This window comes from Ciona robusta, chromosome 2 (genome assembly GCF_009617815.1).
Source record: "Ciona robusta chromosome 2, ASM961781v2".
In the NCBI taxonomy this organism is placed as follows: domain Eukaryota; kingdom Metazoa; phylum Chordata; class Ascidiacea; order Phlebobranchia; family Cionidae; genus Ciona; species Ciona robusta.
The window spans coordinates 5,043,287-5,057,357 of NC_143236.1; the positions used below are offsets into that span (position 1 = coordinate 5,043,287).

The window sequence follows — 14,071 nt, forward strand, 5'->3', positions numbered from 1 at the left end:
ACGTGATTCTGAGCATAGTGTTGCCAAAACAAAATGTTAGTTTTACCTTACGTTTATTATCAGCTCGAAAAAATAAAATAACATGCATACATTGAAATTAACGCGTTTTAAACACAGTGGCTATGTCATTTTTAACAATTATCTCTTTAAAACAAAAAATTAATGTTTAATGAATAACTGATTTGGAAGCACTTTTTAGAAGATGTTGCCAATGTGATGTAACAAGCGGCAATATTTAGTGTTGAAAGAAACAGCTGATCTACTGATTAGTCAAATTAATGAAAAATGCCGTTTCGCCGTTTACTTGGACTTTTACTCAACAATCCACAGTTAATCGAAAGACTTTCCGAAACAAAAGCGATTCGTATCGCGGCCCAGAAAGCAGTCGGTTTATACAACAATGCAGTGGTATGTTTTTTTAAGTTTTTCGTATAGGGCTATATTTATATTTTTTAACAAATGATGTGTAGCATATATAGCTAACGCAGAAATATACAAAAATCTCAAGTATATCCAATAAAATAAGATAAACAGTTTCTAAATATGAAAATTAGGTGCTAATAAAGTATACTTCTTCCAACCTTGCTACTTTAGCCTAACCCCAACTCGAGATATTTAATCTAGTTTTAAAGTTGTAATAGTGTATTTTTTATGAAGAGTTACCGTTCCGATCTAAGGTTTTCTCTTTTTTTGGTCTTTTGTTTTTTCTATAGGCAAGGGGGGAGTATATTTTACTAGCACTAAAAATTATGTTTATAAACATTAAATACCCTTGGCCTTGAAGTTAAATGTCAACTCATAAGTGGGCATGAGGTGTGTGAAAACAAACACACAGTTATAATGACTGTTGTTGTCCTGCCATAAGAATAAATTAACAAGTAAAGTTTAGCCAAAGGGATGAAAAATACTAAATTATTAATTTCCTAAGGTGGCTGTACACAGTATCCGGCATGCGAATTCGTATGCAAACCCATTACCGAGTTCCGCATGCGGCAGCGAAATCCGGACAAAACATACAAAACGGACGAATTCCGGATACCTGTACAGCCACCTTTAGTAGGAATTAGAAACAATTTGTCACTTAAATTACTTTATGTATACTTGTGGTAACAGCCACATACTGAATTATCTATACCTTAATTACAGTAAATAACCATAATAAATTAGAAAAATAATAAGTATAAATACGTCTGCATATACCTGGACCCTGTATTTTTCTTATTACAACATGATGATTCCTTAACTTTTATTAATAAATCTGACACATACCTCAAAAAATATACTAACTTTTTTCCTCACTACATGGCTGCAATGCCAATACCATCACTGAATTTTAATTTATTAAATCTACTTCAGGCGAAAGGATTATCAGCCACAAACAAACTGGAAGGTAATATTAAAGAAAAAGTAGCGGATTTTCCAAAATCTAAAAGTTCAAATGAAAGTAGTTTTTTGTCAAATTTTAAGCAAGAAATGGAAGAGGAATATTCAAGAATGAAAAAAGATAAAAAACTGTGATTGTCAAAAGCTTTTTATGCAATTGTTTCTCTTATTCTTATTTACTTGCATTGTTGCATAGGTAACTACTATTGTTCATTTAGATAGCTTTGTTTTTATCAACTTAAAAAAACAATGTGGAAAAGATCTATGTGAATAAACTACAGACTATTTTATAACCAGCATATTTACATCTACAGAAAAAAGATAACTACAGTACACAGTGTAAAATTATGCCAAACGATAACATAAATTGGGAAAATAATAACATTTGTACGACATAATTCACTCCTATTAATGCTAGGTAACATGATTAACCCCAACCAAAAAGCTAGGTAACTCTTAAAACAATACAAATGATCACAGTAGGTATATAAAGGTTAAAAACAATATGCCTTTTTAAGTGTAGGTGCAAACATAACAGCAGCTTATTCATCATGTGTGTAGTTTTTCCAATATGATTTTTGTTGTTTTCCTTCCTAAATATAAAAAATGATGAATACCCCTGTTAATTTATCAATAGGCACCAATTAATTATATGACTGACAAAGTTTTCGCAAAACACTTACTTTTGTTGTAAACTTTTCACTTGATAAAACCATGTCCATAGACAGGGGAAGTGTTTCAGGTAATTCTACAAATACAAAATAATGTTATGCAGATATTTGTATTTTTTCATGTATTCATGGATAGAATAAACAGCTAGACTTTTAATATGAAGCATGTTCTATAAATCAATTTAACACAACAAAAATGCAAAAAAGATTACAAAATGCAAAAGATTTATAAGAAATTTAGAGAAACGCAGTTTAATCAGAATGCTTGAACATTTATTTTGTCATAAAATGCAATAACTTAATTGCACACACGTGACACGTTCCGATTCAGCGAATGTCATCAGAGTATGAGTCAGCAAACCAAGATACAAACAATGTTTTTCTACCAGTAGAGGACAAACAAAACGTTGGGGTAATAAAGTTTAACACAAGGGCATTTTTCCAGCATTAGATTAGGCTTTGCAACCACAGTAGCAGAACAGTTCCAATTACTTAATGTATATTATACAAAACAAAAAATCCAGAATTACCATCATTATAGGTATTGTTTCGGGAGGTTTCAATTTCTTCAATTGTTTTTAAAGTTGACGACTGATGTTCATTACCAAAACCAGCAACCTTCTTTATTTTCTCTGTACCTGTTTAAGCAATATTTGATTAGGTAAAACTGCATTGTTGTATTTTGCCATGGTTCTATTTTAACACCATGGTAACACATTTGTTACTCATTTGTTATTACTTCATATTTGGTGTGGAATTTTTGATATGAGTAAAAAAATCCTTTTTAATTTTGAGATATGCTTATTTTTAATTTAAAAGTTCACATACCTTTGTTCTTTCTTTTTGTTTTTGAATTGAAAGAAACATTGGATGATGTTTCACTTCCACCACACCATAGTTCTGTTATCTCCGAGAGTGGATGGTAGTTCAACTTGTTCAAATTATTCCTAGATGGTTCAATTGTTACAATAAAGCCTTTAACAAAATTGCTTAAAATTTTAACAAAATTGTAAAAACTTACTTTTTCAGAAATCGTTCCGTCATTGCAGTGTTAACAACAGCTATATTATGAGCATCTTTTTTAATATGGTGTTGCAATGCTTTACGCCGATGTCTCTGGTTAACTGGAGGGTCAGATTCTTTCATTAAACTTTTTTGTTCCAAAAAGTTGGGCAGAGACTGAAAACACATTTATACAAAAAAATAAAAAAACTGTGCAATTGAAACATGACATTGCATATACTGTGTTAATTATAAAACATGTGCATGCAGTTACTGTTATTGAATTGATAAATAAACTGACCTTTGTAAGGTTAACGTTCATTGAATGAAGTTTGGGGAATTTAGGTTGCTCTGGAAATACTAGTGGTGGAGTTTCAGCTCTGTATGAGAATGCATTATGTATACATACTGTACATTTCATTCAAAAGAATTATATTAAAACAAATATTTTCTTGGAATTTTAATGGAAAGTAACTCTGAAAACAGGCAAATAAACTTAGATAAAGATATGTTTGATTTTAGTACAAACACAGTAATACATCTTTGTGGAGTTGTAAAGCACAAGTACAAAATTCGTTTTATTATTTTAAATTGCATTAGAAGTACCTTTCATCAGTAGAGGCAATTGTGTCCATCTTCTTAAGTATGCCGGGTAAATTGTCTCCTGTTCTGCTTTGCTCTAAAAATACACACTGAAAATACATGTACCGTATAAAAGTAACACCACCAAATTAAATTTTCAAGTGGCTTATTGAAGTATGAGCTTAAGAGTATTATTTTAGACACTTGAAATATTAGGGATTGCTATGGGCACAGAAAAAAAACTTGAATGTGGAATAAGGTGACACAAACATATATCCTAAAAATTATATTTCAGTGATTTTGACTATGTACATGATGACCTAAAAAAACATAAAGTGTGAAATATTGATTTTATTGTCCGGCGTTTCCTTAGGCAAGACACTTAACGGCAACTGCTCCAACCCAGTGCTCACTAATGGGTTGTTCAAATTATCAGCCACACATAAAAATATGAAAAAAATCACCCACAAAGTAACATATACTTGGTAACTCGCAAGAGGCACGAGGTATACGAACATCTGTGTTATAATGACTGTCGTTTTTCGGCCACACGAGGATAAAGTAAGCAAAACCTAAATGAATGAATCTAACTTACTTTATCCTCGCGTGGCCGGAAAACGACAGTCGTTATCACACGAGTTCTCCACCTCATGCCAGCTTACAAGTTACCATGTATGTTACTTTGTGGGTGATTGTTTTTTTTTTTCATTTTTTAAATTCATTTATCAGGTAATGGTCAAATTCAATGTATCACTTTACCATGAAATGAATGTGATGTTAGTGAGCTGTATCTGGATAACATCTGTTCAGTAAATGCATCAGGAGATATGAATGATGGTACAGGCCTCTTCCACAAATCTTGGTCAGATTTTACTCTTTGCCAAAATTGCTCAACTTCGTATCTGTTAAAGGTTCAACTTTAAGTTTAAAAAAAACAAAACAGGAAAACAGTTTGGTCGCTTGGTTACCATAGGCACAGTAGAATTTTTATGATTGTAAACTAATTTATTCTCCCTTGTGACCAGAAAACGAAAGTCGGTATAACACAAATATTCTATTTTATACACCTCGACCTCGTGCTAGCTTACAAGTTACCATGTATGTAACTTTGTGGGTGATTGTTTTTCTATATGGCACACAATTTTTAGACAACTCATTGATGGCCACTGAGTTGAAGCAATTGCTGATAAGTGCCTTATATATTGCCCAAAACACATACACTGAAGACAGTTGCAGCGATGAGCTTTGAACCCATAACTTTTGGGTTAAAGGCAAGAAATTGTGTATAAATTGATGTGAGATTGATGTAACAGCATAAACACATGCAATGTTTAAATACAATATCCATATTTTCTTACTTGTGTTTTAGTAATCCTCTGCTTTTCATAAGATCTTCAACAGCTAACAAATGATAAAATCTTGATTTGGGAACTTTTTGAAGAAATTCTCTATCGTTCCTTAAGTTGTGTTTTGGTAATCGATGTATTAATTTGTGAGCAAGTTTTGCCTGTTAGTAAAACAACAGACAGTTTTTACACAAGTATATATTAGGTTTTAAATGATATTTCGCCCAAAAAAAGAAAATACCAAATTCTAGGTTTAATGGGTTGTAAATTTTTTTTTATCTTTATTGAGCAAAATTTATCACTGTTGAGTAGGTGGGTGAGTTCTGTTACTTTTCGCTCTTGTTCTAGTAAGAGTTTTTTCTTAATTTTTTCCTCATGTGCAGCAAGTTCCTTTCTCTGTTTCTCAACTTTTGCTTCAAGTTTACCAAGGTATACGTTGTAATAATGATCTCGTAACCTTTTCAAATCCCTTAGAACGTCCAAGTAGCGCTAAGAACAAATTAGATAGCATGACTCACAAGAAATTTTACACTAGTGCTTCACTGCTTCTATTGTACAATATACCTGGTTTCTCTCTTTAACTTCTTCTGCCGTTTCAGTTGCCGATTCCGACTGTTCCTTTGTCTTTTGGCTCTATAAATATTTGTATGTTTATCCCAATCACACACTTTGGTATTTTTAAATATTTGCGTCGTTCACCAAACACCACAATATAAATACCAACCTTGGCATTTTGCTTTCTTCTATTGTCGCTGTATATTCCCGTTTGAAAATGAACGGGTTGAAAGGTAGAAACGTTTTTGATGTTCATAGCGTTTACTATTTAGCCCACGGTAGCTGTTGACGAAGCGCTCTTCTTGTTTACAAGCAAACAGCGAACCGTCGATGTGTGCGCCGCGCTCTCGCGTTCGTAGTTACGCCACGCAACCACATAAAAATATTACCCCACTAATAAAATTAAGGTAATATACGCTGTTTCGGAAATACTGACAACAGAACCTAAAAGATTGTTTTTTGATGTATCTCCGGTTGAATATATTGCCATAGAATACTAAGTAGAATACTACTAGTATGAAATGTTTTTTGTCCCGTCTTACCCCACATTGTGGTTTTGTAGGTTTTTACCACCAGCTTTGAAAGGTTTTGTTTTCTGTAAGCGCATTCACCATGATGCTTTACATCAGGTTCTAAATATGTATACTGTATACCAATAAATTCTTTAAATTTTTGTTTAATAGGGAAAAATTGTAATAGCCACCTTAAAAATTCGGACAATAAGCGGAAAAATAATCTGCATGATTTTAGAATATATATATTGTAACATGATACTTACATATTAAAAGTAAAGAGTATTTATATGTATTAATCAATATCCACATTATATCATTTTCATTTTTAACAGCTTCACCACTGCACATTGTTAAAACTTTATGCAAAAAAACAACCAAATCAATGCAAATTACAAAGTTATTATTAGATTATATGAAAGCAGAATTTATTGTACAATCTTCAAGAGATAACAATGTTTGACCTAGTAACTTCTGTGACCTGCAATTTTAAAATATATATCCGGTGAGATTGATTAATGCCTAGACCAGTGGTTACCAAAGTGGGCTCAGGAGCTCCCCCTATGGCCGTTTTCAACCATGAAAGTAGCGCACTGAGAGTAAATCAGGATATGCAGTTGTAATAAGATATGCAAAGTAAGGTGTATAACGAGGTGTTTTAAACGAAAAAGTGGTTATATTTCAGAAAAAAAGGTTTGGTATATATACCCTCTTTACATCTATCTGTCATCGTACAGGAGAAATACATTTAGCTCCCAATTAAAATTAAGTTTGACCACTATAAGAGGCTGATGACATTGCACAAACCTCATCCCACCTATTACAGTTAGTCTTTAAGTTGTAATAGTTTAAAAAAAATGGTTTTACATTTTCTGTTGATGCAGATATGCTAATGGTAGATGTTGATAAGCTGTTCGTTGTCCCGAGGGGTCCTATGTATAAACTGTATCAGTTTGGCCTGTGGGATCCCATTAATGTTTAGAACTTTAGAGTCCAATTTTTTACGACGAACAAAACACAACAATCGGATTAACTGCTTGAAACAGAAGAATTTATAAGAACAGATTTTTGCCCAATAAGTTATATCTATGTACCTGGTGCTTTTGTACAGGTGGGAAGGTTAGACCAACTTCTATCCGAGGTACAATTAGACATTGTGCTAACTCCTTCGTAACCATTACAACAAGTGACTGTTATGTTTTGACCTTCTAATATATCACCAGTAGCAGTTGTGCACCTTCCTGGTGAGGATGTGATATCGGACACAGGGCACAAGGCTGGATAAAACAGATTTTATTTGTTCATATTGCTGGCATTGGCGCAAAATTGATTAGCGCACATACTAAACTAGAATTAATCGGTTCGTGGCTCGATGCTACCATTACGAGCAAATGTGTCCTTGGACAAGTCAATAATAAAAAAATTACCAGCTAAGTTACATATAAGTCGTAACTGGCACGAGATCTGTGAAGCAGCCAGAACTACGACTGTTCATGATCCGCGACGCCAGGACAAATAAGCTACATTCACTTAATGCCACGAGTCAGCATATTCATAACAATGAATCATCAAACCTGGACACGGAGATTGGGGTGTTATGGTCCAATTACCATCATTACCGCACGTTGCAGACACAGAACCACTATAACCAGTGTTGCATTGAACTGTAACATTGCTTCCGCCATTGCTGGAGCCAGTTTGATTGAAGCAATATCGATGGTTTGAGCATGGAAGGTCAGAATTTGGACATGCTAAACCATGTATGAGTATTACTATACTCTATTAAAAAGCAATTAAACTTACTATATCACAACCGGTTTCGGTTAAAATACAATAAGAGGCATTATCAAGTATGGTGCACTGTCTATTATACTTATATCAATATTAGTTTACCAATACAACACCATTCACAAACTGTAACTTACTACTCAGTGTACAGATTGGGGCAGCATCGAATGTAGCGTCTTCTTGACATGTTGCGGTGACATCATTCCCAGTATATCCCGGTGCACACGAATATTGCACTGTACTTCCAAAACCACATGGTACTGAACTGATAGTTGCAATAACTCCACTTCCAGTAGACGGTTGACAATCTAGTAACGCAACACGTTTCTTTTAAACCAAGCCAAATTTTAGGATGCATGCCTGGTACATTACGTAAGTTAAATGGCAAATAGATTGGTATTTTATATATAGTAGGGTGGGGAAGGTGGGACACATTTTCCTTCTACATTATCTCGACCCATTCGGTAGTAAACAAAGAACATTCAAAAAATTATAAAACCATGATCTCACGACTTTCATAGACAGTTGTTAATGATTTAAAACACGATCAGGATATTTAGACATTATGTGCTGAAGGTGTCCCATCTTTCCGCACCCTACTATAATACGCAGAACCAATACGAAAGAACCACAACTGTGTACCAACTTCCTTACTGTTCGTTCCACCATATATGAGTACTTATTAAATTTCACTTACATTTTATAGACAAATCAACTTGAGTGATACACCCTGCTACAGCACAACTCAGAGAAACTGTTGAGTTGTTGAGGTCCAAACTTACATTCTTGATTTCAAGGATCATAGGGAACGTGTCTCCAGTGTTGACAACTGATGTTGTTGTACTAAAAATAGAACATTGTAACAAAATAGCAGTATACGTGAAATGACATTTCCTCTATTTATCTTTACATAACATGGATCAGAGTTATACTGTGCACCAAGTTCTTAATGACGTTATACCACAGTGGGAAAAGGGTCCCTCTTTACAGTTTACACTTGAGGTTATAGAGGTCTAGTCCTGTTTCTGCTATCATTGTAGACATATATGTCCCAAAGTTAAAATAAAGGTAATTGCTCCAAGCCTACAACCCAATGGTCGTTTTTGCTATGGTCCAATGTAATGTAGCGTTTTCTTCTTTAGCCCAAAAGTAAGACCGCTCACGAACTCAACCACAAGCAACTGATTTTATTCTTAAGCTATAAAATGCAACGTCACACCCACGCAATTAACCAATCAACAGCAGCACGCAAAATACAGGAATGTGCCAATAATGTAACTTAACATAGACATAGAATAAAACATAAATCGCGCTCTGAATAGAGGAAATACACAGCTAAGACATAAAATAAATACACAACTATAAGAATTCATCACAGTAATAACACGAAGTTCGAACTAGGCATTCTCCGTTTACAAGTAATTATTTTAACCACTGTGCTATAGGCCTATAGTACCATGTTTAAATACGTTTAAAATACCTTGATAATGTATTATAATCATTTGTAGATAGAGTAGCATGCAGTGGTATTTGGTTATGCTCAATCCAATATGCTTCAACAGTGTCCTAATTAACAATTGTGTGACTGCCTTAAAAGTTAAAACTATTTAATAAACTAAATAAATCTGTGTTTGTTATAAATCCAACACCTAACACAAACCATTTTTTACATATTTATAGTAAACCCCATGACACATAGTATTATTTACAATCAAACGTACATGGTTTATTTTCCATGATAACTCTAAACCTGAGCTACCAAGATAAGTCACATTTGCAGTAGCAATGACATTGGAACCAATCAAAGATACCGGGGATTGAAGAGATATCTCAGAAAAATGAAATTGTCCATTTACCTTGGAATCTAAAAAAAGTTTGCCAAGTTAAGTTTCATCTTGACGCATAATTATTCTTACTTGACTGGTGTTATTTAACAGTTTTATTTATTTAATGTACCAAGTATGCGACTTGGTGGGTGATTGTTTTTTTTCTTATGAATGATAATTAGTGACTACTGGGTTGCAACAATTTTGTGTCTTGCTTAAGGACACATACGATTGCAATATATTACCAAAGTCAGAATTTGGTCACCATGCGTGCCTAACCACTAAGCCGTGGTACCAAACCAATCGTTTTGTATTGAACCTACTGTTTCTTAAAGTATAATAGATTTAACAAAATATAGACAACCCATTATTGATGGATTTATTGCCAACTTACCAAATAATATGACCAAGCTGAGGCAGATTTTAATGCTTGTGAGCAAAATATTATACATTTTATTGAGCCAATCCAAGCTACTTAAAACAAAAGATAAGTAAAATACTGTGGGGTAAGATGAGACATCTTTAACACGTAATTCCTGGTCTTATTTTAAACAAATAATAACGTTTGATGGGAGCCGCAAGGACACAGTATTACAATTTGCTGCAAGTTTTTTGTTTCCTACCAAATGGAACAACAAAAATAGAAGATAAAGGTGTCCCATCTTTCCCAACCTACTATCTATTATAATTGGTTAAAACTGATGCATAATATGTGCAGGCCTAATAATAAAAGTCCAAAAAACTATATTACCATGAGTGACCAAATTGGTTAAAACTTCACTTCCTAAAAACTATGATATAGTAGAGTGGGGGAAGATAGGACACCTTTAACACATAATATCCAAACAGCCTGATCGTGTTTTAAACAATTAACAACGGTCTGTGGAAGTCGTTAAAAATACGGTTTTATAATTCATTGAACGTTCTTTGTTTACTACCAAATGAAAAGAAAAAACTAAACGAAAAGGTGTCCCGTCTTCCCCCACCCTACTATAACTATTCCCTCATCTTTTTGCAACTACCTTAATGTGCTATAAGTAAACCAGCTGTGTGCGTAACTAAGTGACGTGGGTGCTGTTTAACAGTTATAAAATAATTGGGAAGTTGCAAAGTCAATGATTAACATTACCATAGGGAATAAACTTACATGCACTATATATAACATCAGCAAATATGCATTGAAGCACGTATGTTAAGGAGTCGCTTAAATTTTAATATGTAAAAGCAGGACATTTTTTAAAAAGTCTGGGCTTTGATCGCCTTCCGTCAACCATATCCCGAATCACGACTTTCATAGACTGCTGTTAATTTTTAAAACACGACCCGGATATTTGGATGTTGTATACTAAATGTGTCCCGTCTTCCTCCACCATATTATGGTTTAAATCATAGCGAACTTAAGTATTTAAGTTCGCTATGGTTTAAATCATTCAAGACATCAAAGATTAAATGCAAGAATTAACAATTAAGACATTATGAAATGATCATGCCCAAGACCATATGACAACTTGCGTGCTTAATTATACTGTACTATGGCACACACGCAACCGAGAAACGTGGAGAATTTAAATCAACCGCCACAACCATTTTGATTAGCCGACGTCTCCCGCTTTTCGTTGATTCCCCGGGCATGTAAAACGTCGTCCTTACAACACGTTGCAACTTTACAAGGCAGTTTGGAAGAAGCAGCGACGAAGCTATACTGTTTGGATGAATTTACTGCAGGATTATATTTGTTTCTTCTGCAAGAGTTGAAGTTAAGTACTTATACCGTATTGTTGCCGTTTAGTATTACTTATAGTTGTATAAACTATGTTTTTATTTAGTTATTGAATGTTATACTAAATTAACTAATATTCTACTACAATATATATGACTATTAATGACTAAATTACATAATTATGAGTAAACCTATTACAATAATTTTAGTACATTAGTATTGTGCCTTGCGATTGGTATTTAACGTATCGTTTAATCATTTTTAATTTTTTAACAAACTTTTTTCAGGAATTTCGCTACGGTTCATAATTTTGTCACAATACAAGTCACTCGAGACGTGACATCACAATCGCTACGTTACGTCACGTCACGTTACGTATGTATGACATCGCGTCATTACCGCTTCGCCATCGCCATATTACGTCATAGCCACGTTCACGTCCGAGAGCACGCGTTTGCGACGTCACGGTGCCTTTTGCGACTTTTTTTCATGGGGCCCCATGTGCGCTTTGCGTCGTCGCAAGGCACATTACTTATATACTGTCGTATTAATTTAATTAAAAATAAATTCGTGTTGGTAGCTAGAAATGAAGCATTAAGATCAAACAAATGGTAAAGTATAATTCACAATAGGCATTATTACGTACACCAGTTTTTTTTAGATGAAATGAGAGATGTGACGCCACGAAGTGCTGGTGATGACGCAACAGAAGAACCCACTTCGTAAGTTCATTGTTTTTATTAATCTTTATTGCTTACAAATACCCGTTTTAAAGTGTTATCTATTTTTAGAACATGGTATGTGACGTCACAGCGGATCAAGCGGTTATGACACGAAAGACGAATGAAGGTAGTTATAACGTAATAATATACATATAGACGCTAACGATTATATAGTTGCAGAAAAGTCAGCAAATAAAGCTGCCGAAGAAAAGCGCCAGGTATTGTATATTATCCTTAATTGTTTGTGATATTATCACATTTATAGTAGGGTTGGGTGAGACGGGTCACCTTTAGCACAAATATCTAAATATCCTGATCGTGTTAGCAACGGTTTTTTAACAATGGTTTATGGGAGTCGTGAGGATACGGGTTTATAATTCTTTGAATGTTCTTGGTTTACTTCTAAATGAAAGGAGATGATGGAATGTAAAAGGTGTCCAATCTTCCCCATACTTATTAATGTACAACACTGGAAAATAATTTAAAATCTATTTCCGAGTAAAGTAATACACGGAAAATTCAATAAAAATGTGTTAATGGTTTGAAATGTTGGCTCCCATGACGTATGCAATATGACGTAATTGTCATGTTTGTTTTGCAGACGGAGAACAAAGACGAAGACGCCAATAAAGGATTCACGGTTTGAGGTTTGAGTATTATAAGTATGAGTTGTGTGTTTTATGTGTGTCCGCCTGTGCTGCTGTCTCCTTATTCTGCTGGACCTAATGTTGCCAGCTATTTTTAGTCAGTCACCACTTTAGTGCATTTCGCATATGAAATATATGCAATCAAAATATGGAGCACATCTTGGATGCTGGATCAGATTTTGTTGTTGTACACTCTATTGGGTACCTCGTCTACAAAGGTCGAATCCTTCAGCGATTCTGTATTGTCCTGATCGATTGGTGAGAACGATATGTTGGTACACAAATACTCGATTAATATCAACACGCAGTATAATATGCGCACAATTAAAGTCCATTGTTTTACATTTCCTATAACTCCCTCACCCCGATAAAATAAAGCCACTAACTTTTTACATTTAAACGTCATGTAGCGTGATTGGGACAATGGCCACGTCACAATTACGCTACGACGTCGATACCGTGGGTCAGAGTACTGTCATGATCCCGCGTTCGGTGCGGTTACGTCAGTTTTGATCGAGTTACGTCACGGTCGGGTTGTTGCGTGGGCGTCGCCGCTAGTGATGCCACGCTAAATCTACCGGCACAGTGATGCTACGGTTGGGTCACTATCAACGCGGTTCGTAACAACCTGATGCAGTTTCGTAACGGTCGCTTCGATGCGTTACATCCGGACGTTATTATATTGTGTGGAGATATGACTAGAGTATAGCGGTACCAACATGGCGACTTACCTTTTGATTGGGACATGCGGAGCTGTTGTTGGCTTCGACTCTTTGCGGTCGGACATTCAATATGGTGTACACTGCAGCTAATCCTTCAGGATTTGAATCAGGTTTTCTTTGAAGATATTTCAACGTTAATTAATTTTTTGTAATCGTCCTATTTTTGGATATGAATGAGCTGTTGTGTGTATTGCATGTTCTTTCGCACTTTTGTATTTGCACCTCGTTGTATTATTTTTGTCTTTTTGTCGTTGCTGTCGTGCACATGTGTATGTGCATTCGTTGTATTATTTTTGTCTATTGGGGTTTCTTTAACCTGCGTGGACAGTAACATCCCGCAAGGGTTTCTCACCTAAGTAGAAACCCACTACCATTGGCTGGGGGCTTGTCGTGCCGTAGTGGCTTTCCACCAACGCCAGCCACATAAGCTATGAAGGTATTTTAATCCTGTTTTAATTTTCCAGGAAGCATAATTAAGAAACTTTTAGCAACTGCTGCCCCGCACTGAAGATACACTCATTACCCAAAATTAGCGCAATCGGAATAAAAAGTTAAACAATGGGCCAACGATTGTTTTTAATGTTCCTTTCTATAC

The 14,071-nt window shown here is 34.7% G+C and overlaps 3 protein-coding genes across 5 annotated transcripts; 1 reads left to right on the forward strand and 2 right to left on the reverse strand.

Moving 5' to 3' along the window:
- The first annotated feature begins 191 nt into the window (after window positions 1–191).
- Window positions 192–2,159, forward strand: LOC149740445 (protein NCBP2AS2-like). Its single transcript, XM_089873014.1, has 2 exons — window positions 192–408; window positions 1,357–2,159. The coding sequence occupies exons 1-2, from the start codon at window positions 286–288 to the stop codon at window positions 1,516–1,518; spliced, it is 285 nt and encodes a 94-aa protein (XP_089729140.1). The 5' UTR covers window positions 192–285; the 3' UTR covers window positions 1,519–2,159.
- LOC149740446 (uncharacterized) lies at window positions 1,319–6,069 on the reverse strand. 3 transcript variants are annotated; one of them, XM_089872996.1, is made up of 12 exons: window positions 5,709–6,065; window positions 5,549–5,617; window positions 5,315–5,473; window positions 4,997–5,145; window positions 4,398–4,540; window positions 3,663–3,735; window positions 3,358–3,436; window positions 3,076–3,233; window positions 2,883–3,001; window positions 2,585–2,692; window positions 2,067–2,131; window positions 1,319–1,976 (listed from the first exon to the last, which is right to left on the reverse strand). In XM_089872996.1, the coding sequence occupies exons 1-12, from the start codon at window positions 5,793–5,795 to the stop codon at window positions 1,926–1,928; spliced, it is 1,260 nt and encodes a 419-aa protein (XP_089729122.1). In that variant the 5' UTR covers window positions 5,796–6,065; the 3' UTR covers window positions 1,319–1,925. The 3 variants fall into 3 exon arrangements, with proteins under 3 accessions (XP_089729122.1, XP_089729124.1, XP_089729123.1); XM_089872998.1 differs by lacking the exons at window positions 5,315–5,473; window positions 5,549–5,617 and having other exon boundaries at window positions 5,709–6,068; XM_089872997.1 differs by lacking the exons at window positions 1,319–1,976; window positions 2,067–2,131; window positions 2,585–2,692 and having other exon boundaries at window positions 2,875–3,001; window positions 5,709–6,069.
- Window positions 6,070–7,005: 936 nt separating this feature from the next.
- LOC149740447 (uncharacterized) lies at window positions 7,006–10,960 on the reverse strand. Its single transcript, XM_089873000.1, has 7 exons — window positions 10,060–10,960; window positions 9,561–9,703; window positions 9,320–9,405; window positions 8,537–8,682; window positions 7,977–8,147; window positions 7,626–7,802; window positions 7,006–7,328 (listed from the first exon to the last, which is right to left on the reverse strand). Exons 1-7 carry the CDS (start codon window positions 10,115–10,117, stop codon window positions 7,138–7,140), a joined length of 972 nt encoding a protein of 323 aa, XP_089729126.1. The 5' UTR covers window positions 10,118–10,960; the 3' UTR covers window positions 7,006–7,137.
- Between the last annotated feature and the right edge of the window lie 3,111 nt (window positions 10,961–14,071).